The 26039-nt window shown below is 34.4% G+C and overlaps 2 protein-coding genes across 2 annotated transcripts in view; one reads left to right on the plus strand and one right to left on the minus strand.

Annotated features, from left to right (window-relative positions):
- LOC125650225 (cleavage and polyadenylation specificity factor subunit 2-like) overlaps window positions 1–3172 on the minus strand; it is a 118476-nt gene extending 115304 nt beyond the window's left edge. Inside the window, exons 1-5 of the mRNA XM_048878340.2 lie at window positions 3054–3172; window positions 2048–2231; window positions 1634–1793; window positions 1067–1172; window positions 743–872 (exon numbers count right to left, since the gene is read on the minus strand). Of these exons, the coding sequence (XP_048734297.1) occupies window positions 743–872; window positions 1067–1172; window positions 1634–1793; window positions 2048–2196 (545 nt within the window). The 5' untranslated portion in view covers window positions 2197–2231; window positions 3054–3172. The remainder of the gene's footprint in view (window positions 1–742; window positions 873–1066; window positions 1173–1633; window positions 1794–2047; window positions 2232–3053) is intronic.
- Window positions 3173–3182: 10 nt separating this feature from the next.
- On the plus strand, window positions 3183–25851 carry LOC125650836 (uncharacterized). Its single transcript, XM_048879381.2, has 14 exons — window positions 3183–3405; window positions 3693–3746; window positions 3901–4044; window positions 5081–5295; window positions 7457–7551; window positions 10658–11347; window positions 13135–13214; window positions 14668–14738; window positions 14992–15060; window positions 16220–16316; window positions 17575–17617; window positions 17794–17948; window positions 20526–20603; window positions 20796–25851. Exons 1-14 carry the CDS (start codon window positions 3295–3297, stop codon window positions 20964–20966), a joined length of 2073 nt encoding a protein of 690 aa, XP_048735338.1. The 5' UTR covers window positions 3183–3294; the 3' UTR covers window positions 20967–25851.
- The last annotated feature ends 188 nt before the right edge of the window (window positions 25852–26039 follow it).

Raw genomic sequence — 26039 nt, forward strand, 5'->3', positions numbered from 1 at the left:
TGCAAATTTCAAAGGAATGCCACGGCCATTAGTCTGTAATATACCCAAGTTCTACGTAATAACTGATGACACACATCTCAGTTGCATTTTGCATTTCGCTAATTCAACAATAAAATCGATGACTGATAATTCAATTTTATAATCACAAAAAATTAATCAATATATTTTGCAAAACAAATTTATATATAACTGAGGAACAATATAAATGAATTGTCTGCATTCTGAGATTGATACACATGTAAACAAACATGTCAATGCAAAGACAAGTTAACCCTCTTCCACGTATGTGTAGTTTTCTTGGACTGTGTATTCAAAGCAGTTAACATGACATGTCAACATCTAGCTAAATGCTTGGAATATTTTTCAAAAGAGATTTAGTATACCCTACCATCTCACCTTTTTCATCAGCAAAAAACATATATTAAAGCCTAATTCATTTCGAAAACTGCAATGACATCACAGAGTGACCTAATTCGTAGCTGTATAGTAAAACAATCGGCTGTATATTTCTGAGCCGTATTAGAATTGAAATAATAAAAGTTCTTGTTTTCATGGATGATGTGGAATAACCTCCTAAATGTCGAAGTGTTGTTTGCAATACAAAATTATATTTCAAAACAACATTTCTTGACCTCGGAGGTTATCCTACCCTGCAACATCCATGAAAACAAGAACTTTATTTCTGAAGTAATTCTGACCACAGCTTGCTATAAATGTGCTTTACCGCACACAAGATTTCTACCTTTCTTTCTTGTGATTGTAATCCACAGCGTACACGATCTCTTCCTCTCCGTCTTTAATTATTTTCCAGATGGTCCCTCCCAACATGTGACCGGCTGGTAACGGTGTTATCTGTATTCCATGTCCCTTTCCTAAAAAGTACCATTCTGTATTTAGAACAATGTCCACACACAGCCTGACAAGCCAATAAATTTTACATTTAATCATTTCTTCCTTTGTGTACAAGCACTTCAAAAGTTTAAAATAAAATTCTATAGAAGATAAGTTATCAAAACTGAGCAACCTAAGTGAAAATAGGAATGCTTAACTCTGTATATATTCATACCTTTTAAATTTACGGTCTGTGAGTATTTTAACTGCACTATTTTATCGAAAGCAACATCAACATCATCAAGGGTGAACACATCGAAATCTTCAGTGTTGTGGCGAGACTATGTAATAAATAAAATAGTAAGTATCGAGACTACGTAATAAATAAACCAGTAAGTATCGTACATGTGCTAAAGAGGATCATGAAGATTTCAAAACACATTTTCATTTTAACAACTAAAATTTATCTGTCATCAACTAATCTTTTCTTAACACTTACATTTTCATCATATACATATATAATTTTCTATATAGAATTCAATAATGATAGTACTTATTCTTATTACAATAATCTACCATTTTGTAACCAATTAACAGATCAAATTATTTAGACTTAATTATCATACAAAACAACCTATGGTATTGCAGCGTTTTCAAAATCGAATTCTTGCATACTGGATATCTGATTAATTTACCCCTCCAATTTACCATCAATTTCTACCAGTCCATAGGAATTTTTGGTAACCAAAACCTTTGGACCAGCAGTTTTCACTAACTCTGACATCATTCTCTTTGTACTTACCTGATACAAATCATACATAAACATCTGTCCCATTTTATACACAGGAATGGTGGCATATATAGGGCAGTTCAGTATTCCTTTTCCCACTAAGTAAGGGAGAGCACCCAAGTGTATATGATCTGGGTAGGTCAGCAGTATAGCATCTACCTGATGTGCATGTCTGTAAAATATCATGAATACAAATAATCATTATATTTTACTTGAAAAAAAAATGTTATGCCATTATGTGTATATTACAGCAACCGACAGTCTCAATAATACAATAAATAATTCTGGGTCCTTGAGAGCATATAAAGCATGTGATAATAAACATAAAAGAAAACAGACTGTCCAAATAGAGAGCACCATAATGACCAATTCAAAAAATTTTAACATTGTATTAAAAAGGAATAGATGCACAAATGAGTTGCTGACCTTTTAATCTCTTTGATGAACTCCATACTGAAATCCTCGTCCCAGCCACAGTCCAGCAAGAATCGAAACTCATCCACCTGCAGCATGTAGCATGGTGGCGACTCATTGTGAGCACCAGAAAATGGCTGTAGTTTTATAATAGACGTCATTCTGCTGCTCTTACAACTCTCTATGGTACCATAATCTAAAGGTAGAATTTAATATATAATACATTATAATCTAAAGGTAGAATTTAATATACATTATAATCTAAGGTAGAATTTAATATACATTATATCTAAGGTGGAATTTCCATCATGCACAAATTAATTTGATAAAGATTTTTGCAAAAACCTATGACTGTATGATCAACCTTAATAACAGATTAGGCGAGTAGAAATTATGAAATTTTCTTTTGCTACACTCCGATTAGAATTGACAGTGATATTTCAATCATCCATCAATCTTTCCTTCCCTGTGTGGTATACATCATAGACTTTTAATAATTTTCCCCAGAAATGAATCATGAAATAATAACTTTTAGTACATTTAAACGAGACCAAGACACCTTATATACTTTCATGAACAATGTGCAAATATGCTGTACATCCTTCATGTAAATTTGTTTTTAAGTCCACACATTAAATTCATTCACATTCATAAATGATATGCAATTATTAAAAAGAATATAAAGAGACATTGCAAAAATAATTTTCAAAACAAAAAAAAAAACCAAAACAAACAAGAGTTTTGCTGTCTGCATTATCATTAAATATCATTTTTCTTTTTTAAAAAAAATCATAATCCGAGTGTTATCTCAGTTTCACCACAGGGAGTTGTCACATACACTTATCATATAGAGATATACTGTGATGTTATAGTACGTCTCGATATAACAAATATAAATAACGTGTCCCTGTGACGTGTGGTTCCACAGCATTCATCGAGTAGGTATTGTGTGATTTCTTTCTTTCCTCCTTTAATGACGGTTTTAAAACATACCATTTCTATATCATTAAACCCTTACATAAATTATTCTTTATTTCTTTCGAAAATCAGGGCTGTAAAAACGCCAGAATACAAAATACGATCTCCCGCCGGTGTTTCACGCTTTCATACGGCTTCCATTTTCAAAGGGCGATAACCTTGTTCACTTCCGGTGAACTTTGCCACTTGAGTAAAGGAGATGAAAACAAGTTCGTCATCTCTTGTTTCGTTGAAAAAGTTTCGAATACAACAATACAAATGACGAAATCTTTCGTAACAGGATGCTTTTATACTTTCTATCTATCGTCGCGTTGTGTACCTGTCTTATAACGATATTAATTTTGAAATTTACATCACTGAAGCAGTTGAACAGTAGCAGTCAACATCAGCAGGTGGTACTTTGTGTCTAATACTAATAGATGCGAAATATCAGAACATTGGAATGTGTATCTTTCTGTCAGATGTACAGATTTTAAAACTGTAATATAAGTATTTATATTAAAAACAAGATTCATTTTAGACAAAGTATACAATTTTTTTAAGGCCTATATTCAATATTGCTACAGATTTCTGTTCTATCACTACATGTATATAGTGTTTCTTAGAAGTTATTTCACAATGTGTGTGTTATTCATTGCAGTGAAAATAAAATTGTCAGTTGCTGTGTTTGTAATTTCAGGGAGTTATTCTATTATCCTCTGTTGAGTTTTTAAAGTTGCTGAAGAAGTCAAAGGTTTGTGAACATTATAAATTCTGAACGACCCTGGAGATATGAAATTTGACAGAAAATATATCATAAACGGCTAATGTTAATTAATTAAATACATACACATGTATATATTTATATACAAATGAGCACTAATAACTTATGAAAAACACCTTTGTAGCCATTTCCTGTTGGTCATGTAAAGAATTGGTGGATACTGTCATGTCACAGTGGCAGTAGGGTATGGACCAGGAAATTAACAACTAGTGGGGGTCAAGAGGTCAATGTCATTGCCAGCTTTATCCACCTCCCTTCCCCTGCTCAGGTATTTATGTTACAGAGGGAATGTCAAGGATTTCTCATAATTCTTACGCCATGTAGGGATTACTTGTGATTCCTGGACATTTTAGGAATTTCATGAAATCCCTTTTTAAAAAAATATCACCAGATATTATATTTAAATATAATTCCTGGTAGGGGGAGGGTGTTAATATATTATTACTAAATTCTAAGATTAGTACTACTGGACCAATTTCTACCAAACTTAATTTCAACAAAGCATCTTTGGCTAAAGGGGATTAAATAATTTTTTTTTTTTAAATGAAGAGCCTTATTCTTTTTCAAGAGAAAATAATTAAGAAATGAGGGTTGTTTATATAAAGTGTTTTTCTGAAGAACCACTACTAGACTACTAGAAAAGTCAAAACTTGTTAAAGCTTCCTTATATATTGAAGATTTGTTCAATCCATGATTCCTGGAACCAAAACAATAGTAGAAATTTACAGTTTTATGTAGACATTTGCAGTAAAAGTCATTTGAATTCTTCTCAAGAAACACAGGGGTAGAATTTGTCAAATGAAATATACATTGAAATTTGTTTACACTATGACCTGGGCAATGATGGGCCACTGTGAAAATGTTTACTTTGGAAGATTTAACTGCTCATGTGAGTTATGTGACCCATGGGCCTATTGTTTCAGTTTTAACACATGAAATGTATCAATTATATACGCTTTAGGTTTCCTTAAAATGTTCTGAAGTCAGAGTTCACATACATGTGATACAGTCTTTGATCCAAACCAAGGGGATTTGCCTTCAAAATGCATGAGATTGGAGGTCATTCCCAGGAGATTCTTGCAGACATATTTTTCTTTAGTTGCAAATGAAACATTGTTGAAAACAGCCATTTTTAACTCTACTTTTTATGCCCCCCCCCCCCCCCCCCCCCCCCCCCCCCCCCCCCCCCCCAAGGGTGATATTGATTTGCAAAAGTCGTTTAAGAATTTTGAATGCCATGAGAATGTTATTGATATAATATATGCATACATGTATCTACTACAAATGCCTTCTTGACATCACAGGTTGTACATCATACTCTGAAGGATGTTTCAAAGACTGCGGAGTGGAAGCCAGGTGTGGAGACTGCTACATTTAAAGCTTCTGAACGGTCCACTCCTCGTAGATCTTCCTCTTGGATGGACACAAATGTGGGGGTGGATCAAGTGTTAGAAATTGCAGTGGATCCAGTCTTCCAGGAGAGCAATATCATACAGATGTATGAAAGATTACTAACAAGGTATCTGTGCCTGTATGGTTTAAAGTAAGAAGAACCCTATTGTTTTTAAACGTGTTTCCTTTTTAATTTTTACTCAAAACTTTTTTACTATTTTATATGACTTATTCCTTAGATATAACCAATTTCGCAGTATACATTAAACATCACTTTAAATCACATTTGCTAAATGTTATCATTTGTGAAAGGAAGTAATCTCCACAGGAATTTTTCTAAAGACTACAGTTAAACTTCAGTATCTCGAACACTGATGTATCTCGAATACCATGGATATGTCAAAGTGATTCAGAAGGTCCCAACCACTTATTCTTTAAGTATTTTACCCTTGATATCTTGAATCCACGTATATCTCGAAAGTTTTTTCTTGGTCCATCAAGTTCGAGATAACGAAGATTAACTGTATGTACGATACCTAACACCCTTTCGGGGCCCTTATAAAACTCTTTGACAGATTAAAAAATAGACGAAGTCTTATATTTCATAACAGAGATTGTCTCCAATACGTTATCTGTAATATCACATTATTGGTATATTTACAGTCATTTGGAGTACATAGTATATAAAGTGATGCAATTTCTCAATTCTGATGAAATTCAGCGATAATGTTCATTTTTGTGGGTGTTTTCGGTGTATGCAAATGATTTTTAATTTTACCGGACATTCATTCTGATAAACAGCCTAGCTTTACCTGACCAAAAATAATTTTACCACACCAAAATTTCTAATGTGCAAAATTCAGTCTTTGCACTTAATGTTTCTGGCTACAAGCCTATAGGATACGTGAGAGTACAAAATTTGGTAGCCCAAATGAGATTTTTCTAGCCCAAATGCTGCGTAGGAATGAGTCAACATGATTCGAAATTTCAAGTTTAAACATTTTTACAGAGTATTACAATACATGTTTAAGACAAGAGTTACAGCTCTCTTTCAACTTCCAATTCTGTCATTTCACAGTCTCTTTCTTCAGAATCCTCCAATTCTGATTCTTCTAGTTCTTCATAATCCCTCTCATCCTAATAAAGGTAAAAACAAGGGTTATTAACTAATGCTCAATCATATATTCTGACTGTCTGAGGCAGTCAAAGTGGTTATTACTTTGGCGCAAAGTGGTTACACCATTTACTGTTTTCGTGTTCTCTTACAGAATCAATTCTATAATTATCTGAGACAGACATGAACTTACAATTTGCATTGTTTTCCTTTCTGCAGCAGATGCAAAATATGAGACCATCATTGTATTCAAATCAGGGCCGGTTCTCCTGCCAAGCACGCTAACATTTTTTTTTTGGTCACTTGTTTCCTCACACTTCTTCTTAGCGCCAACTTTCTCTGTCTCTGTAAAAACGGGTTGTTTCACAAATTTCCTACGAGGAATTTCACATTCTTTATATTTTAGTAGGGGAATCATAATCCCCACCGGAAATATATTACTGGCCCACAGGGCATGCCCGGCATGTCAATAATGTTTGGTAGCCTATTCTAGATTATACTAACCAAGGTTATCGTCATGGGCCTACCACTTAATTTCAAAGACTGAAATTTTTTTATCATTCATATATGTACCCTGATTTACTTTGCGTATACATGTTTATTTGGAAAAACTGAAGTAGTTTAACATGTTTAATACTGGAAATACTATAAACAAAACAAAAACACAATACTGGATTTGGTCAGGAATTATACAAACTTTTACCAGATCGATCCATTTTTTACCGAAAATGTCAAACAGTCCAACATATTTCGCATAGTCTGGTTTTTCTTTTAGAAAACATAGAGCACAGCTTTGGATAAACAATAAATTTAGATCATATGTATTCACTGGAAAGTTAAATCTTGGAATGTAAAATTTGCCAAAGTCTGTGCTCAATGTTTTCTAAAAGAAAAATTGTGTAAAAATAGCCATTTTATGTCAGAATACTGAAAATAATGGCATACACTGTAACATGTTTGTGGTGTCATTTCTCTGCTTCTTTGTCATTTGGATCATACTGAGAATAGGTACTGAGTTGCGATTCAAGCAGAAAGTGCACTTAATTTTGGAACAAAAGTACAAACATCAATTTGGATGGGCCTTATACATGTATATAGTCCTTTGTTTGAGACTGGCCATGATTCATTCGAAGGCTGAACTGAATATTCTTTTGTTCCTTTCTTTTGTTAACAGACACTGGTTTCGAGAGGAAAATGGATGTTGTTGGATTCTAGAGTCGGATATAGAGAAGCATGATCATATGTTTTACCTTTTACAACCTCTAGAGGGTATGTACACATGTACAATAGACACAATCTGTGAGAATATCTCAAACGCTAATAATTCATTAAGAATATTGTCCACCAACACACAGTTCTTTAATTTAATAAAAGTCCTAAGTTTGTTTGTGTTCTGGGGTAAACAATGGAAACGTGGGGTCACTCTGGTAACCTATTCCTATTGGTCTGTGTCCATCATTCATCATTAATCACTCTGGTAACCTATTGTTATTGCACTCTGGTAGCCTATTGTTATTGGTCTGTGTCCATCATTCATCATTCATCACTCTGGTAACCCATTGCTATTGGTCTGTGTCCATCATTCATCATTAAACACTCTGGTAACCTATTGCTATTGGTCTGTGTCCATCATTCATCATTAATCACTCTGGTAACCTATTGCTATTGGTCTGTGTCCATCATTCATCATTCATCACTCTGGTAACCCATTGCTATTGGTCTGTGTTCATCATTCATCATTAATCACTCTGGTAACCTATTGCTATTGGTCTGTGTTCATCATTCATCACTCTGGTAACCCATTGCTATTGGTCTGTGTCCATCATTCATCATTAATCACTCTGGTAACCCATTGCTATTGGTCTGTGTCCATCATTCATCATTAAACACTCTGGTAACCCATTGCTATTGGTCTGTGTCCATTATTCATCATTAATCACTCTGGTAACCTATTGCTAATGGTCTGTGTTCATCATTCATCATTAATCACTCTGGTAACCCATTGCTATTGGTCTGTGTCCATCATTCATCATTAATCACTCTGGTAACCCATTGCTATTGGTCTGTGTCCATCATTCATCATTAATCACTCTGGTAACCTATTGCTATTGGTCTGTGTCCATCATTCATCATTAAACACTCTGGTAACCCATTGCTATTGGTCTGTGTCCATCATTCATCATTAATCACTCTGGTAACCTATTGCTATTGGTCTGTGTTCATCATTCATCATTAATCACTCTGGTAACCCATTGCTATTGGTATGTGTCCATCATTCATCATTAAACACTGGTAACCTATTGCTATTGGTCTGTGTTCATCATTCATCATTAATCACTCTGGTAACCCATTGCTATTGGTCTGTGTTCATCATTCATCATTCATCACTCTGGTAACCCATTGCTATTGGTCTGTGTTCATCATTCATCATTAATCACTCTGGTAACCTATTGCTATTGGTCTGTGTCCATCATTCATCATTCATCACTCTGGTAACCTATTGTTATTGGTCTGTGTCCATCATTCATCATTAATCACTCTGGTAACCCATTGCTATTGGTCTGTGTCCATCATTCATCATTCATCACTGTGACTCTGGTATTAACCTATTGCTATTGGTCTGTGTCCATCATTCATCATTCATCACTCTGGTAACCTATTGTTATTGGTCTGTGTCCATCATTCATCATTCATCACTCTGGTAACCCATTGCTATTGGTCTGTGTTCATCATTCATCATTAATCACTCTGGTAACCTATTCCTATTGGTCTGTGTCCATCATTCATCATTAATCACTCTGGTAACCCATTGCTATTGGTCTGTGTCCATCATTCATCATTAATCACTCTGGTAACCTATTGCTATTGGTCTGTGTCCATCATTCATCATTAATCACTGTGACTCTGGTATTAACCTATTGCTTTTGGTCTGTGTTCATCATTCATCATTAATCACTCTGGTAACCTATTGTTATTGGTCTGTGTCCATCATTCATCATTAATCACTCTGGTAACCTATTGCTATTGGTCTGTGTCCATCATTCATCATTAATCACTGTGACTCTGGTATTAACCTATTGCTATTGGTCTGTGTCCATCATTCATCATTAATCACTCTGGTAACCCATTGCTATTGGTCTGTGTCCATCATTCATCATTAATCACTCTGGTAACCCATTGCTATTGGTCTGTGTTCATCATTCATCATTAATCACTCTGGTAACCTATTGCTATTGGTCTGTGTCCATCGTGCATCATCTGTCGTGCGTTAACAATTGAACATTTTCAACTTCTTCTTGATAACTGTCCTTCCATTCCTTTTTAAATTTGGTATGAAGCATCTTTTGGACAAGTGGGACGTGTTTCATGTTTACATGTGTTCCTATAGTTAAGATATTTATCTACAATTTTGGAACAATCACAGGTTATTTTATATAGTTTTATGTATATCTTTGGATATTTTATGTTATAATTACCTGTTTTGGGTTCATGAGGGGTAGTAATTATATTGGGGAATGTTGGATATTTACATTTCATGTTATGGCTGCCATTGTCTGTTTTGGAGTAGAGATTTTCTCTTCATTTCCGGTTTTGTGCCAGAGACATTTGCATTTCATATGAGATAGGGTTTACTATATGGGTCGTCTAATGTCATTCAACAATTTAAGTATAAAGACTTCAATGTTGTTCATTACATATTATAACCAGTATTACCTGAAGGAACTACATGTGTTTATTTGTTTACTTTATTGTTATTGGTAATATATTCATACACACTCAAACAAGTTAGGTTAAGCTCACATACACAAGGTATGGTGACATTTATTTACTTCAAAACAAATGATTGACAAAAAGCCAGAATAATGTTTTTATCCACTGAGCTAAGCAGGGGTGTGGAAAAAGGAGGAGGGATTTATTTCTAATTTTATATTTGTATCTTTGGTGTACAATGTGATTGTGAGACAATGGGCAACTCCTCCTTAAAGAAAAGGTACATATGACATTCTGATAGTAGAATTCCCTACAATGAGTGTGTCGCTTTCCATTTATCAAGACCTTTTTAAGGAGGGAAATTTGATATGGATGAAAAATGGAAGATATGTACAACACTATTTTGAAATTGAAAACTTTCAAATTTACTTTATTTGGTTATTTAAAAAATGCAGTTTTAGTAGAAAGTAATCTGAAAAAGAAATTAAAAAACCCTGCTGGACTCGAACGCAATCTACAGATTTGCAGTTGACACGCTAACCTACTCAGCTGTGCATTTTTAAAAATCTAAAAGGAATAGACAGATATTGCTGATATTATAATTTAAGTCAGCCATTATGATGATGTAGTATACCTCCTTAACCTGTAATTTGTTTCCTCGTAGATGTGGATACATCATTACTTACCATTCTAAGTTGTTCAACTAGTGCTACCTTGTGCTCAACAGTAGAAAAGATGGTATCCAGCTATCTTCACTCACTGAGAAACTACATCTTCCATAGGAAATTAAGGGCAACGCCATTTGTTGACCTTAAAATACCCAGCAAGCACCACACCTATCGTGGATTTGAGACTTTGTCCTCCAGTGATGATGAAGAAGAAAGTAATGTTTTCCAACAGAAATTTTTCCAGCTCCACCCAGAAGAGAGGTCAGCTGTGATACAAAAGTCGGAGTCCATTTTGAAACTATCACCCGTCAAGGCATGTTGCAGACAGCGAACATTTTCTGACAATATGAGCATAAAGGAAATGTCCGGCAGTGATAAGTCACGTCCAAGGTCACAGACTCACCCCCACTCAAGTAATTCAGCACAGGAGGTTCATTCCAAAGACAATAATAATGTCACCAAATCAGTTAAAGACGCTGATAATATCTCCAAATCGACTTCCAGTGAATTGGTGCTAAATGACAATGGTGCTATTGTAACAAATACTAGAAACAAGACAGAGACCCCAGAACTATTGATCCAGAATCACACTACCCCAGTGACCGCGGAGGAGGGGGACGAGTTAGACAGCGAGAGTTCAGAGCTCAGTGAATCATCCAGTCATCAGGAGGAACAACTGAACACAGGTAACTATTAGAATCATCAGGAGGAACGACCGAACACAGGTAACTAATAGAATCATCAGGAGGAACGACTGAACAGGTAACTATTAGAATCATCAGGAGGAACGACTGAACACAGGTAACTAATAGAATCATCAGGAGGAACGACTGAACACAGGTAACTAATAGAATCATCAGGAGGAACAGCTGAACACAGGTAACTAATAGAATCATCAGGAGGAACAGCTGAACACAGGTAACTAATAGAATCATCAGGAGGAACAGCTGAACACAGGTTACTAATAGAATCATCAGGAGGAATGACTGAACACAGGTAACTAATAGAATCATCAGGAGGAACAACTGAACACAGGTAACTAATAGAATCATCAGGAGGAACGACTGAACACAGGTAACTAATAGAATCATCAGGAGGAACAACTGAACACAGGTAACTAATAGAATCATCAGGAGGAATGACTGAACACAGGTAACTAATAGAATCATCAGGAGGAACAACTGAACACAGGTAACTAATAGAATCATCAGGAGGAACAGCTGAACACAGGTAGCTAATAGAATCATCAGGAGGAATGACTGAACACAGGTTACTAATAGAATCATCAGGAGGAACAACTGAACACAGGTAACTAATAGAATCATCAGGAGGAATGACTGAACACAGGTAGCTAATAGAATCATCAGGAGGAATGACTGAACACAGGTAGCTAATAGAATCATCAAGAGGAATGACTGAACACAGGTAACTAATAGAATCATCAGGAGGAACAACTGAACACAGGTAACTAATAGAATCATCAGGAGGAACAGCTGAACACAGGTAGCTAATAGAATCATCAGGAGGAATGACTGAACACAGGTAACTAATAGAATCATCAGGAGGAATGACTGAACACAGGTTACTAATAGAATCATCAGGAGGAATGACTGAACACAGGTAGCTAATAGAATCATCAGGAGGAATGACTGAACACAGGTAACTAATAGAATCATCAGGAGGAACAACTGAACACAGGTAACTAATAGAATCATCAGGAGGAACAGCTGAACACAGGTAGCTAATAGAATCATCAGGAGGAACAGCTGAACACAGGTAACTAATAGAATCATCCAGTCATCAGGAGGAACACTTGAAAACAGGTAACAAATAGGTTTCAAGTCATTTCTCAAATTTGGGAAAGGTGATTTAAGAATTAAGTAGTGAAATATTTGGCAGATTAAATTGTACTTTTTATTCCCTTACAACGAGATGCTGAGGAGATACAGAAATGTTGTTGTACATATGTATGTTTGTCATCTACAATATGGACAAGATTTAGAGAAAATTGAAACACGGGGGAGGGGGTGTCATTGAAATTTGCATTCTTGTTCCCCATGGTAAGTTGTAAAACCCAATAGATTATTAAGGTCATGACACACAGGAGGGAATTGCTTAATAAAATCTTTGTGGGCAGAATTCAAATAAAACCACAGATTCCCGCAGAACCGGGAATCATTAAACTGTGCCTGCTTGTTCCATAGGGTGGGTTGTCAAACACTGTTGATTTCCAAGTCAAAGGTCAAGGCCACTGGATGGATATGTTTGCTTTTTGCGTCATGATATCATATATGATGTGTTAATTGTCTTATAAGTGAGTGCAATTATATATATACATTATTGCGAGGGGATACTCTAGTCATTTTAATAAATTTTGAGAACGACGAACTAGTGATTGATGTACAATACTATCAGTATTTATTGCACTGAAATTATATTTGCATGATAACAAAGTTTATGTAACAAATTTTAGATCATGATGAAAAGCGTGCTAGAGAAGTGGCAAAGAACACAACATTGGCCAACCAAGTGGCAGCCGAATTACTGGCTCTGGTAAGCTTTCAGTAGATTCACATTATATCCTACACAACATACACCATCTAAATTGTGATGATGTACTCTTTCACGTAATAGACCGTTGTATAAAATTTGATATCAAAATGTCCTTTACATTTTGTACATGTATGTATACAATGTACCTGTATTTATGTATTCACCATTAATCTTGTTTATCTGAACAAAATATACAGTATAGATGGGGTTTTATGTTTGTTATTGTGATGTCTGTTTTGTGAGACTGGTCATCTGATTGTCCAGTGGTATTTTGTTTTGTGAGACTGGTCATCTGATTGTCCAGTGGTGTTTTGTGAGACAGGTCATCTGATTGTCCAGTGGTATTTTGTTTTGTGAGACCGGTCATCTGATTGTCCAGTGGTATTTTGTTTTATGAGACCGGTCATCTGATTGTCCAGTGGTATTTTGTTTTGTGAGACTGGTCATCTGATTATCCAGTGGTATTTTGTTTTGTGAGACCAGTCATCTGATTGTCCAGTGGGATTTTGTTTTGTGAGACCGGTCATCTGATTGTCCAGTGGTATTTTGTTTTGTGAGACTGGTCATCTGATTGTCCAGTGGTATTTTGTTTTGTGAGACTGGTCATCTGATTGTCCAGTGGTATTTCGTTTTTGTGAGACCAGTCATCTGATTGTCCAGTGGTGTTTTGTGAGACCGGTCATCTGATTGTCCAGTGGTATTTTGTTTTGTGAGACTGGTCATCTGATTGTCCAGTGGTGTTTTGTGAGACAGGTCATCTGATTGTCCAGTGGTGTTTTGTGAGATTGGTCATCTGATTGTCCAGTGGTGTTTTGTTTTGTGAGACTGGTTATCTGATTGTCCAGTGGTATTTTGTTTTGTGAGACCGGTCATCTGATTGTCCAGTGGTGTTTTGTGAGACTAGTCATCTGATTGTCCAGTGGGATTTTGTTTTGTGAGACTGGTCATCTGATTGTACAGTGGGATTTTGTATTGTGGGACTGGGCATCTGATTGTCCAGTGGGATTTTGTTTTGTGACTTTTTGTTATTTTTTCATAGTCAGGTGACTTAATTTTTGAACAGTGGCATTCTACAACATCAGTGCTTTTGGCAGATACAACTGTGATCCGAGTCTAGGAATCTGATCAATATTATGCCCCTGCTAGGGATGAAGGCTCAGCATTTAGCAATATCTTATTGGTATTTCCTGCTGACCAGTACAAAATGCTCTGAAGGATACATGCAATAACTTTTACATGACCAACACAAAGGAATTAGATTGCTATGACTGACCACAAAGAAAGAAAAAAAACAAGGTTAAGTCACCTTGACAATAACTTGACTACAAAAAAAATAAAATGACCAGTCACATGATCAAAATATAACTTGGCAATCAGGTGACCAGTCACATGCACTACAGACATGTAATTTTAAGAATCACAATAACATACAAAAAAACATCTGTTTCTGTAGGTCCATAGAGTCTCAAACTTAGATCTGAAGGCGTCTCCACAGCAACAGCAAGACTCAACAGGAGGCTGGATGTAAGTGTTGAAATTAACTCAAAACTCCGTAGTTTAAAAGTCAATTTCAAATCGTAGTCTTGCATGATTTACCTAAAAAGAAAATTCATTTATGTACATGTATTTGATATGTAGAGCTGATATCTATGCTCATGACAAAGTGTGTATGTTATAATGATTTGTATAAACTGATAATCTGTCTGCTGAATATTATACAGATGATGAATTTAAGATAATACAATGTCTCTGATCATTTTACTTTGTGTCTGTGTAGGTTTTGTGGCTTCGAGAGTGACGTGGTGATCATCAAACGTCAATTTCACAACATTAACTTGTCGGGAAGGTTTGTAATCCTGTATAACACAACATTAACTTGTCGGAAAGGTTCTGTATAACACAACATTAACTTGTCCGGAAGGTTCTGTATAACACAACATTAACTTGTACAGAAGGTTCTGTATAACACAACATTAACTTGTCCGGAAGATTCTGTATAACACAACATTAACTTGTACAGAAGATTCTGTATAACACAACATTAACTTGTCTGGAAGGTTCTGTATAACACAACATTAACTCGTACAGAAGGTTCTGTATAACACAACATTAACTTGTCTGGAAGGTTCTGTATAACACAACATTAACTTGTACGGAAGGTTCTGTATAACACAACATTAACTTGTACAGAAGGTTCTGTATAACACAACATTAACTCGTACAGAAGATTCTGTATAACACAACATTAACTTGTCTGGAAGGTTCTGTATAACACAACATTGACTTGTTGGGAAGGTTCTGTATAACAACATTAACTTGTTGGGAAGGTTCTGTATAACACAACATTAACTTGTCTGGAAGGTTTGTAATCCTATATAACACAACATTAACTTGTCTGGAAGGTTCTGTATAACACAACATTAACTTGTACGGAAGGTTCTGTATAACACAACATTAACTTGTCCAAAAGGTTCTGTATAACACAACATTAACTTGTACAGAAGGTTCTGTATAACACAACATTAACTTGTCCGGAAGATTCTGTATAACACAACATTAACTTGTACAGAAGGTTCTGTATAACACAACATTAACTTGTACAGAAGATTCTGTATAACACAACATTAACTCGTACAGAAGGTTCTGTATAACACAACATTAACTTGTTGGGAAGGTTCTGTATAACACAACACTAACTTGTACAGAAGGTTCTGTATAACACAACATTAACTTGTACGGAAGGTTCTGTAACACAACATTAACTTGTACGGAAGGTTTGTAATGGTCTCCTGTATCACAATACCACTACAGAGGAATGAAGAGATGACCTTGTAACCTTGTCATTTATCCTTTAAATTCAATATATAAGATGAAATATTATTTAATAACTAATATTATGTTTAACTATGTATTTCACTTGTATTATTATTTTTCTGATAAAATTTCAGTAGTTGTAGTTTATTTGATTGGCAATCAATACTGACTGAATTATTTTTTTTCTCCAGCTACATCGGAAAGGGCATTATCCAGACTTCCCCACAAGCTGTGATGGACGCGGTGAAGAATCCCAGGACCCGATACACATACGATGACAGCTTAAAGGTATGTCTCAGGACTGATACACATACGATGACAGCTTAAAGGTATGTCTCAGGAGTCGATACACATACGATGACAGCTTAAAGGTATGTCTCAGGAGTCGATACACATACGATGACAGCTTAAAGGTATGTCTCAGGACATAAGGAATATAGTAATTCATGTACCTCTTTCAATGATCCGGTCAGGAACACACAGTTGGTCGCACTTCTTTTACCTCCCGTGGGACACAACGCTGGTATTTTCGCATTACTCATTAAAATGGATGACCTTACGTGAGCTATTGAGGACCAGTGGGAATCGCTGTAAGTATTCCCGAAACTCTAAAGTGTCAGTGGTAATGGCAGTGCCCATTAAAATGTGTGTGTTTTGTTGTGCCTGTATGAAAGATTGGGGTTACAGGGCTCTGTTGTCAAAATCTTCACTTGAACACTACAGCTATGCTCTAGAGTGCCTCAACTTTCAGCCAACAAACACATCATTTGCATGCAGCCTTTATACGACTAAATTAAATTGAGTATGCAAATTCAACAAAAAACGAAAGTGGACCAGATGAAGGAGGAAAGAGATAAGTTACAAGGTATGTTTACATTTTGAATTAAATTAATTTCAAAACAAACTGACAAAGAAGTCATAAAGCATTTCACTGAAAGCTTTGTAACTTTTCAAAATCTTCGCTTCAAAAGCCATGTTTTTCTATGCTCCCAAACACTGGAAATAGGGGGCTTTTTCATTGGTTGAATATTGCAATAAGGAATGGTAAAGCAACCAATTACATAAAGAAGCTGAGATACACCTTCCAGCGAAAATATTGGCATTGTGTACCACGGGAGGTAAAAGAAGTGTGACCAACCGTGGGTTTCCAGTGATATCAATGACCTTGTTGTTTTTGCATTTGACTTAAAAAAAACAGTAGGATCTGAGATTGTTATATTAGGTACCATTCTTGACAACTTGAGAAAAATCAGATGAAAATGTGTTGTAATCACATACACAATGAATTTTGTTCGTATTTTCTCCTCCACTGACCTTTTACATTAAACTTTGAAAACCAATATGTACATGTATATCATTTTACCAGGTACCATTACTTCAAGTCTATTAAAGATTAGATAATAAAGAAATGAACTGGCAAGTTGCTATCCTTCTGCAACTCACCAGGGGACAAGAAATGGAAGAAACAGACACACTGTACATATTTACTGCATTAACACTGTGGTTTTGTGACAGTAAACTAAGATATTCGTTTTTCTATTTTCAGAGAGTGGATATTTTGCAGCATGTCACTGAAAAGATTAAGATAGGTAAGCTTATATTTCAAATCATGTAACAAATGTTTAATGCTAGATCATACAAGTGAGTTCAATAATGATTGGAGGAGGGATCTGAAATAGATTCAGATTTACATCAAGTATGCGAAATGTAAAGGAAATTATATTTTTTCAATGACCTTTATGTTTTGTTTTTTTTTCGTGTTCAGTTTACTACAGTAACGAGGTGCTACACAAATTTAAGAAATATAATTACGACTGGTGTGTGATCCAAAGCGAGAGACAGGATGGAGAAAAGCTGGTGTTATCTATGGAGTCGGTGGAAACTGACCTCCCTATCCCCGCCGGGGTCAACAGAATTAAGGTCTTAGTTCTTTGCTCATAATTATGTCTCCCCCTATAATGTCTCCCCTCTTCCAGGGGGAGACATAATGTTTTCGTACTTTCTGTCCATCTGCCTGTCAGAAATCCTTGTGACTGCTTCTCCTCCTGTATGGCTTAGCAGATAGAGTTGAAACATTGTACAATGTCAATGCTTCATTGCCATTTGTAGATTTGCATATTATCGGGACAGGAGGATCCAATTGTTATCATTAAAATTACAGTGGATCTAAGAGGGGTGGGGGTGTAAAATAGCTTGTGAACACTCCTCCTCCTATATGACTTATCAGATTGTCTTGAAATTTTGTACAATACTTTGTTGTCATATAATAATGTTCACTTTGTTCTGACCCAGGGATCTAATATTTTCCTACAATTTACAGTGGATCAAATAGGAGTGTTTTATAGCTTCTTTTTTTTTCATGTACAGTACCCGCAACGTTATTCTTGACATGATAAACGATAGAACACGATACACACACGATAGGATACGATAGGATACACACACGATACGATAGGAAACCTGATAAACGCAAAACACGATAAACGATCTTCACGATAGACCTGATAAACGCAAAACACGATAAACAATCTTCACGATAAACGGAAAACCTGATAGAAATGTTGTAAATTTAGAAGCAATTTAGACAGAACGAAATTTTGATACCTACAACATAATTACTTTATGTTGATAATAATACTGAAGGATTTTAATATTCATTATACACCTAAAACGTATAATTTCTTTAATACACGGTCCTACTTTTTAAAAAAAAATAATGTTGATTCAATTTTTTACGCCATCACAGCTACATGTAAAATCCGAAAACTAAACTATATAAGGTTTTTAATTAATATATAATTTATATTATTCAAATATTATTTGATATCTATGAATTTTTCCAGCGAATGTTTCTAAAATTATATTGTCACCTAACGTTTGATAGATTAATTACAAATTAAGGGAATTAACTATAAAATGCAATATAATGTAGTGATATCATGCTTCAGTAGCTCTCTTATTCTAATATCTATTATCTTGAATGTGAAATAAAACCGAGTAATATTTTGTGTGTAGTGAGGAGGAGGTTAATTTGCATCAAGCTCTAAGTTCACCGGTCATTCAACAATTACAATTATTTTCATCATGACCGCTTTAAAAACAATCCACTGCACTACACCAAATTTTCATGCATGTACGTTAGATATTTCTACACTATGAGTGATAATTGATAGTCATAAGTAATTGGAACATTTGTATTTGAATTGATATCTTAATTACAAAAAATAAATAAACTATGGAGGAAAAAAGCAAAACTCCGTTGTTTTTTTAATTCACAATTTTAAATGCTTAAAAATTTTTGGGTTTAGTATGTAAAAAAAAAATTGATATAATCATCAAAACCGGCATAAATTTTCAGTATCTACCCATACGACTATTGGTACATGTACAAGTGTACATGTACAAGAAGAAAAACCAACGACTCGTGCCCAGTTGAACAGACTTTTGGGAGATGCAACATAATTGCACCCTTTTAAAACTTAATCTTCTAAATGTGTGAAATACAATGTCCCTGAGAATGTTTGCAGTCAAAACACGGGTGATACACAGACGCACACAAGTTCAGTAGTTGGTATATGAATAGAATACAGGTGGAAAAAATCGAAAGAAAAAGAGCCTTTATTAAAATATATGTAATAAACAATGTAATTTACTGATTTTTCCTTTCAAATCAGAACTTCCTATTTCTCTGTTAGTGATAATTACAAATAATTGTTTCTAAACAAACAAATATTTATGAACTTCAGATGAAGGGGCTTTCAGATTTACTGTCCCCTGTTTGCTCGGCAAACCACTGCCTACTTTTCATACTACTTAGAATGAAATTGTGATGAATTTTCACTCTCTCTGGACAGACAAATAGCTCTTCCTCTGCCTTAAAATCGACAGCTTTATGTTCTCTTTCAAATATACTGTGTTTCCTTGATTCCTAAAAATAGTTTCTTTAACAAAACAAATAAAGCTTTCGAAAAGTATTGTACTTTTTCATTAGATTTAATACACGATCCCGATAGTTTCCGAAGCTACACGATAAACGATTTTCACGATAAACAGAAAACCTGATACACACAAAACACGATATACGATAGACCTGATAAATGCAAAACATGATAGGATACACGCACGATAGAACACGATAGGAATGTCAAGAATAACGTTGCGGGTACTGTACAAGGGTATGTTCACTTTCCTACTATTACTTCAGCATAACAGGTATTATTTTTGTATCAAATACAACAATGACATTGATAACATCAATGTGTTATCTTTTTCTTCAATGCACAAAGTGCAGTTCATAATGTCTATGTTCCTGTTCATGCATTCTCCTCCATACCATGCAGTACATTAAAGGGAGATGGTTTCATTTGGAGCTCTTCCAATTTGGGGAGCTGGGGAGACATTTGTTTTTAACAAAAACAAATTATGTATCTTTGTGTTATTCTTTAAATTCCTCGTTCGCACATACAGTTAGTAAAATGATGCTTGTAATTGTTACAGATTCTTCCCAGTGGTTGGATTATAGAGCCAGTTATAAGGGACAACAAAACGGTTTCCTTGGTGACATATGTCATGCAGGTAATTTCACTGACAGGAGTCTGTTATGTTATTTTAAATCAAACACATATACTTGCATATAGTTATTATTAAATTCATTTATTTTCTGGATGGTAAAATATATCAAAAGGCAAGTCATGCAATATCTCTTATCAAAAGGAACCAGGGTTGAATTGTTAATGTATTGTACACATGTGTGTGGTGTGTATTCAGATGAACTATGGACTGTGTTCTGATGGAGCTGAAGATAAAGTCCTCATTGATGAAATGGTATCAAAACAGCCTCTCAGTATTGCCTACCTTCGGCAGTATCTCCGCCCGCCACTCGCAACAGCTCGCAGGATCTCTCCAACCAGGCTCACTCACTCCAAGAAAACATTGTAATGATGGTGTTCTAGTCTTTAGTTCTTTATTTTATACTGATTGTTCATAGATGTGTTCATGCAGCTAGTATTTTACCGGTATGTGTTATCGGCTGCCAGATGGTGCCAAAATATTTATTGTTACCATGGAAATATTAAAGAAAATGACAAGATGTGGAGAAAGTGACCTGAGAATTAGGGTAGTCACTGGCATTGTGGCCAGATTATTAACAAGACAGTGGAAATTTTTTTTTATACAGACAAGAAGTTGATAGAAATTATATTACATGGACAAGTCCACAATTTCAAAGGTGTTTTGAACATATGATGCTGGCACTTGAATGGGTGTGTAGTGTCTGTTTATTGTTTTACAGGGGGGGGGGGGGGGGTGCTACCTTGTTGTTCATAGCACAGGAACTTTAATTCTATAAACATTTATTATGGTATTTCAGAACATCAACATTTTGTAGTGTATGTACACTGTAGATGATGAAAAATGTCTAAAACATCAAATTGTTAAAAATAGGCAATATAACTACGTATGGTACTGCAGCCATGTAATGCCAAATTGTTAATGTCCATAATACATGCCAGGCATAGAGTAGCAATACAAATTTTGTGTTGATATACGAACCGTATATGCATGTTTATTTGTACGTTTCTTCAGAGACACTAATGCTTAAAATCACATAAGAATATTTTGTTGTATCTCTAGGCACCTGATCCCTCCTCTGGTATATTATATCCAGGGGTCCATGTTGCCCAACTCTCTATTTTGTATTCCTGATAGGAGTTTTGAGATTGATCACTGTTCGTTATCGTCACCTTTCCATCTTCATCATGTGTATCTTCACCTTTCCATCTTTATCATGTGTATCTTCCCCTTTCCATCTTTATCATGTGTATGCATTGACAGACGGATTAGGATTTGAAACTTTAGATATCATTAATTCTCATTCAAGATCTTCCAGAATTTTCAGAATTTTTTCTCAACAATTCAAAAAGATACGTTTAAATTAATAATATTTTCTGTAATATGTCACATGATTTTTATTAGCATGATCTTCAGTATAGAAGTACGAAGTGAACTTTTCCTGTGCTGTTAATCAGTAGGTTTCATTTAGGTTTCCATAGAAATAGAATCATGGGGAAATAATGAAAATTGTAAAGGAAAATCCTGATTGTTGAGGTCATTATAGGTAGACTTTTATAATGATACAAAGGCAAGAAAAGTTCATTTGTGGTGCATTAAAATTAATTTGATTAGATATTACAAAAGAACTATAACAGATGTAATTGTACTCACTAACATAACCCATAATGCTCCATTTAAATCTCATTTTACTTCTTATGAATTTTGCAAATATCTGATACTCTCTACGTGCTGAAAACATTTGGTATAAGATTTAATGGGTAATAATTTTCATATTAAACGAGAAAAAGAGGTTGGTGTGAAAACCTTAAGAAATAGCATTAATAGACTGACCCAGTGTAACGCAGTAGGTGGGACATGTGCTTTTTAAATATATGGGAAGTTTTTAATTTATTTCATTTTTTTTTAATGTATTGTGAATTAGTGAATTTGATTACATGTATTATATCTCTAGTTTTAGCGGATTTCATTAGGTCTATTATGTAGCTAGTCTTATTATATTAATGTACGTATACTTCTTCCATATTGTTGTTTTGAGAAAGAATCACAGGCCAGTTTGTAGGAGATGGGTGTACAGTCCGTGTTAGTTTACAGTCTTTCCTCCAGTTTCATACTTAGATGAGTCAGGTTTCCATTGAATGCTGTGATAAATAGTAAGTGCTTTATTATCGGGCTGTAGGCTGACCCACAGAGTCCATCCTTGTTTCATGTTTTATCATAACCGCATGTTGTCTACTCAACATCTCTGGCGACATCCACAAGGTTTTAAGCACAACATTCTTATATTCATGAACACGAGCTCTTTATGTCAATGATAGAAGTGCATATGACTGCTCTTTTGTGAATATTACTTTACGCAAATTATTTTACTAGTGGCGATTCATAAATAAAAAGTTGTGTGCAGTTTCTTTTTTAAATGGTGCATTTCGATCAAAATAGAAAAGGACTGGTTTGTTGAATTAATAACTTACCCTCCACACAAATATATAGATATGATATTTTGGTGTAATTTGGTTGTAATAAGTAAAAATATAAAATTCCTTAAAAATATATATATGAAATAAAGGACTTGTAAAATTTCTATGATGTTCAAATGTTGGAATATATTACACCTACCTCTTATATAACTCTATACAAATTCTACCTACTATTTAGACTTGATTGAGAAATCTTGGGAATAAATTACATTCAGTAAGGTAAATGGTATTCATTTTACTTATATAAATACATGTATATATTTAGTGTACATTTTAGAAGTTTGTTTGTAGCAAGTATCATTAAATCAAAACACCTCTTTAGTTACTAGTATGAGGTCAGGTTTTGTACCAGCGATTTTTGTGGAAAATCTTAGATAGTACTGTGATCTCTGTATAAAGAATTTCGAAGTTGAAGAAAATTATACATTTCTTTGAATGAGAGTCAGTTGCTTTATTATCATTGTTCATCAACATCATCATGTTGGTATACAACTAGAATTTTTTTTTTTTTCAAATACATGTGTCCAATAATACTCATAATGTACTTATGCCACTTGATGCTAGGCCAGTGCTACTAAAAAAACAGTCCAGATTTATTGTAACTTATTTTCATTTTAGCCCACCCAGTATTATTTTTTCTACAAAGTATATCTTGATTTCAATTCAGTCCTCTACATGTTGTGTTCACATACAGTAGGTGGTTTGTTTTGGGGGGTTTTTTTGTTTGTTTTTTTGCACCCTGGAGTTGTACATTGAAAAAAATAGAATCATGGTGATCAAATGTTGGCTAGTTTAATTTGTTGTTTGGTTGTTTTGGGGTGTTTTTTTTTTTCAGTATTTAGTGTGAACTCGTAGCAGTCTGGTCATTAGATATAAAATATACCACTAATGTGTTGGTATGTAGCGTAGATAATATACATTGTATATATACTGCATCAGTTTTGTGTAAATATGATGGGCATTGTATATATTGTAACAGTTTTGTGTAAAAATGATCCACATATACATTGTATAAAAATGATGTACATAGTATATATTATATCCGTTTAGTGTAAAAATTGACGTACAGTTATTGTATCAGTTTAGTGTAAAAATTGACGTACAATTGTTCATGTACATTGTATTGCAGTAGTTAGTACAAATATGATATACATTGTGTGTATATATATAGTTAGTGTACATTGTGTATATATATAGTTAGTATAGATATTGTTTATAGTAGTCAATCTGTACATTGTATATATATATATATATATATATATTAGTAGTTGATTTTTGTTATGCTATTTTACATTCAGTTTGTTACATTTGCAAATTCTTTATGACAAACTTTTGATGACAAATTCTTGATATTTTTATGATTGTAATCTCCAAACCTCAGATTCGTTTTAGTGGTATTCATTTATTTATTGAAGCTTTCTAAAGAAGGGTAACATTTTAAAAAATTCAGGAAATTCAAGAATAATTAATTATGCATGCAGTATATCAGAGTGCGCATTTCATTATTTATCAAAGCTTGTATGTGTATCAATATTTTTACATATATTATCTCATGTTTAAAACATTTTCTTGTATGGTGGGGATATTTAAACCGGTGAATATTCCTAAATATCATTTCCCTTATTTGACCAGTGATTAATTCGTGGGTAAACATTGTTTGAACTAGGAGGGATTTCTATAACTATTCCGAATTTAAAGATTATCATGTATTTGTGCAAATATGACGAGCTCTAGTCTACTTCAACTATTTACTTCAAAATTGAGCTCTCCCCAAACAAACTGTAATGTAGCACATCAACAAGCTGTGGAAAATTTGATTTCCGTTTGTCTGAGGTATTTTTATGCCTACACTGTAGTACTGCTTAATGTACACTGTAATAATAACATGTAAGGAATAGCTGTCTAGTTGTTGGGGTTTTTTATCACATGGTAATTTGCATAAAAGACAATGGCATTCATGCATAAAATTACCATGCATTCAGATTGATATATTTGCATCATAAACCAAAACAAAAAAGGCCAGACAGTTTTTGTACCTTATTACTGATTTATATACCCCTATAACTATAAAAAATAACTGGAAATAGTAATATTTTATTGTATTTTCATTCAAAGATAAGAATTATGTATATGCAGGCCTTGCCAGGCACCCCAAATGACATGTATATGTTATTTGTTGAAACATGTATTTTATTTATGGTAAATAGACAAACACATTGGTATTTTACACCTCAAATCAAAATAAATTATAAATTCATATAACGCATTGCTACTCAAACAACTATGCTTCACAATTTCACCACATGCATCTGACAGGTTTTCAAAAAAATTTCACGTCATTTTTTCACTAGTTTTAAGGTGTGTGATCCATGGAAACAAAAATGCAATACTTATTTCGTTATTTTATCACAAATAAAGACTGTATGATGTAAAAATTAATGATACATTACAGTTAGCTTATAGTTTTTTTATCATGTACTTGTAGCTTGATTGTAGCCTGAATACTTGGGACTGTTATATGTTTGCTGTGTACGACTCTGAATGTGTGCGGAAAATACTCGTGTAACAATTCTGTGGAAGATTTCCGAGTTACTGCCAGTTTTAAGCAATAAATTAGATATTTCGCTCATGTAAGCCATTGCTTTAAGTTTTCAGTTCTTGTTTTGTTAAGTCATTGCTGTTAAGTTCCTGTGTACAAATAATTAGTCACAGCTGCTGACATCTTGGGTATCAGGTTGCTCAAATTATTAATTAAAGCAAATGTAAAGGAATTTTCATTTCTTTTGTGTGTATTTTTATCCTCTCGCAATTCATTGCAAGAAGGGGTATAGTTATGGGGCCTTTTATGAGTGGGCCAGTGTGTGTGTGTAACAATGGGATTGTATGCAATTTACAGGCCACATTTGTATTGATTGATTGATTTGATACTTCACATATAGCATTGTGATCGAAAGAGGAAGAATCT

This window comes from Ostrea edulis, chromosome 5 (genome assembly GCF_947568905.1).
Source record: "Ostrea edulis chromosome 5, xbOstEdul1.1, whole genome shotgun sequence".
Classification (NCBI taxonomy): domain Eukaryota; kingdom Metazoa; phylum Mollusca; class Bivalvia; order Ostreida; family Ostreidae; genus Ostrea; species Ostrea edulis.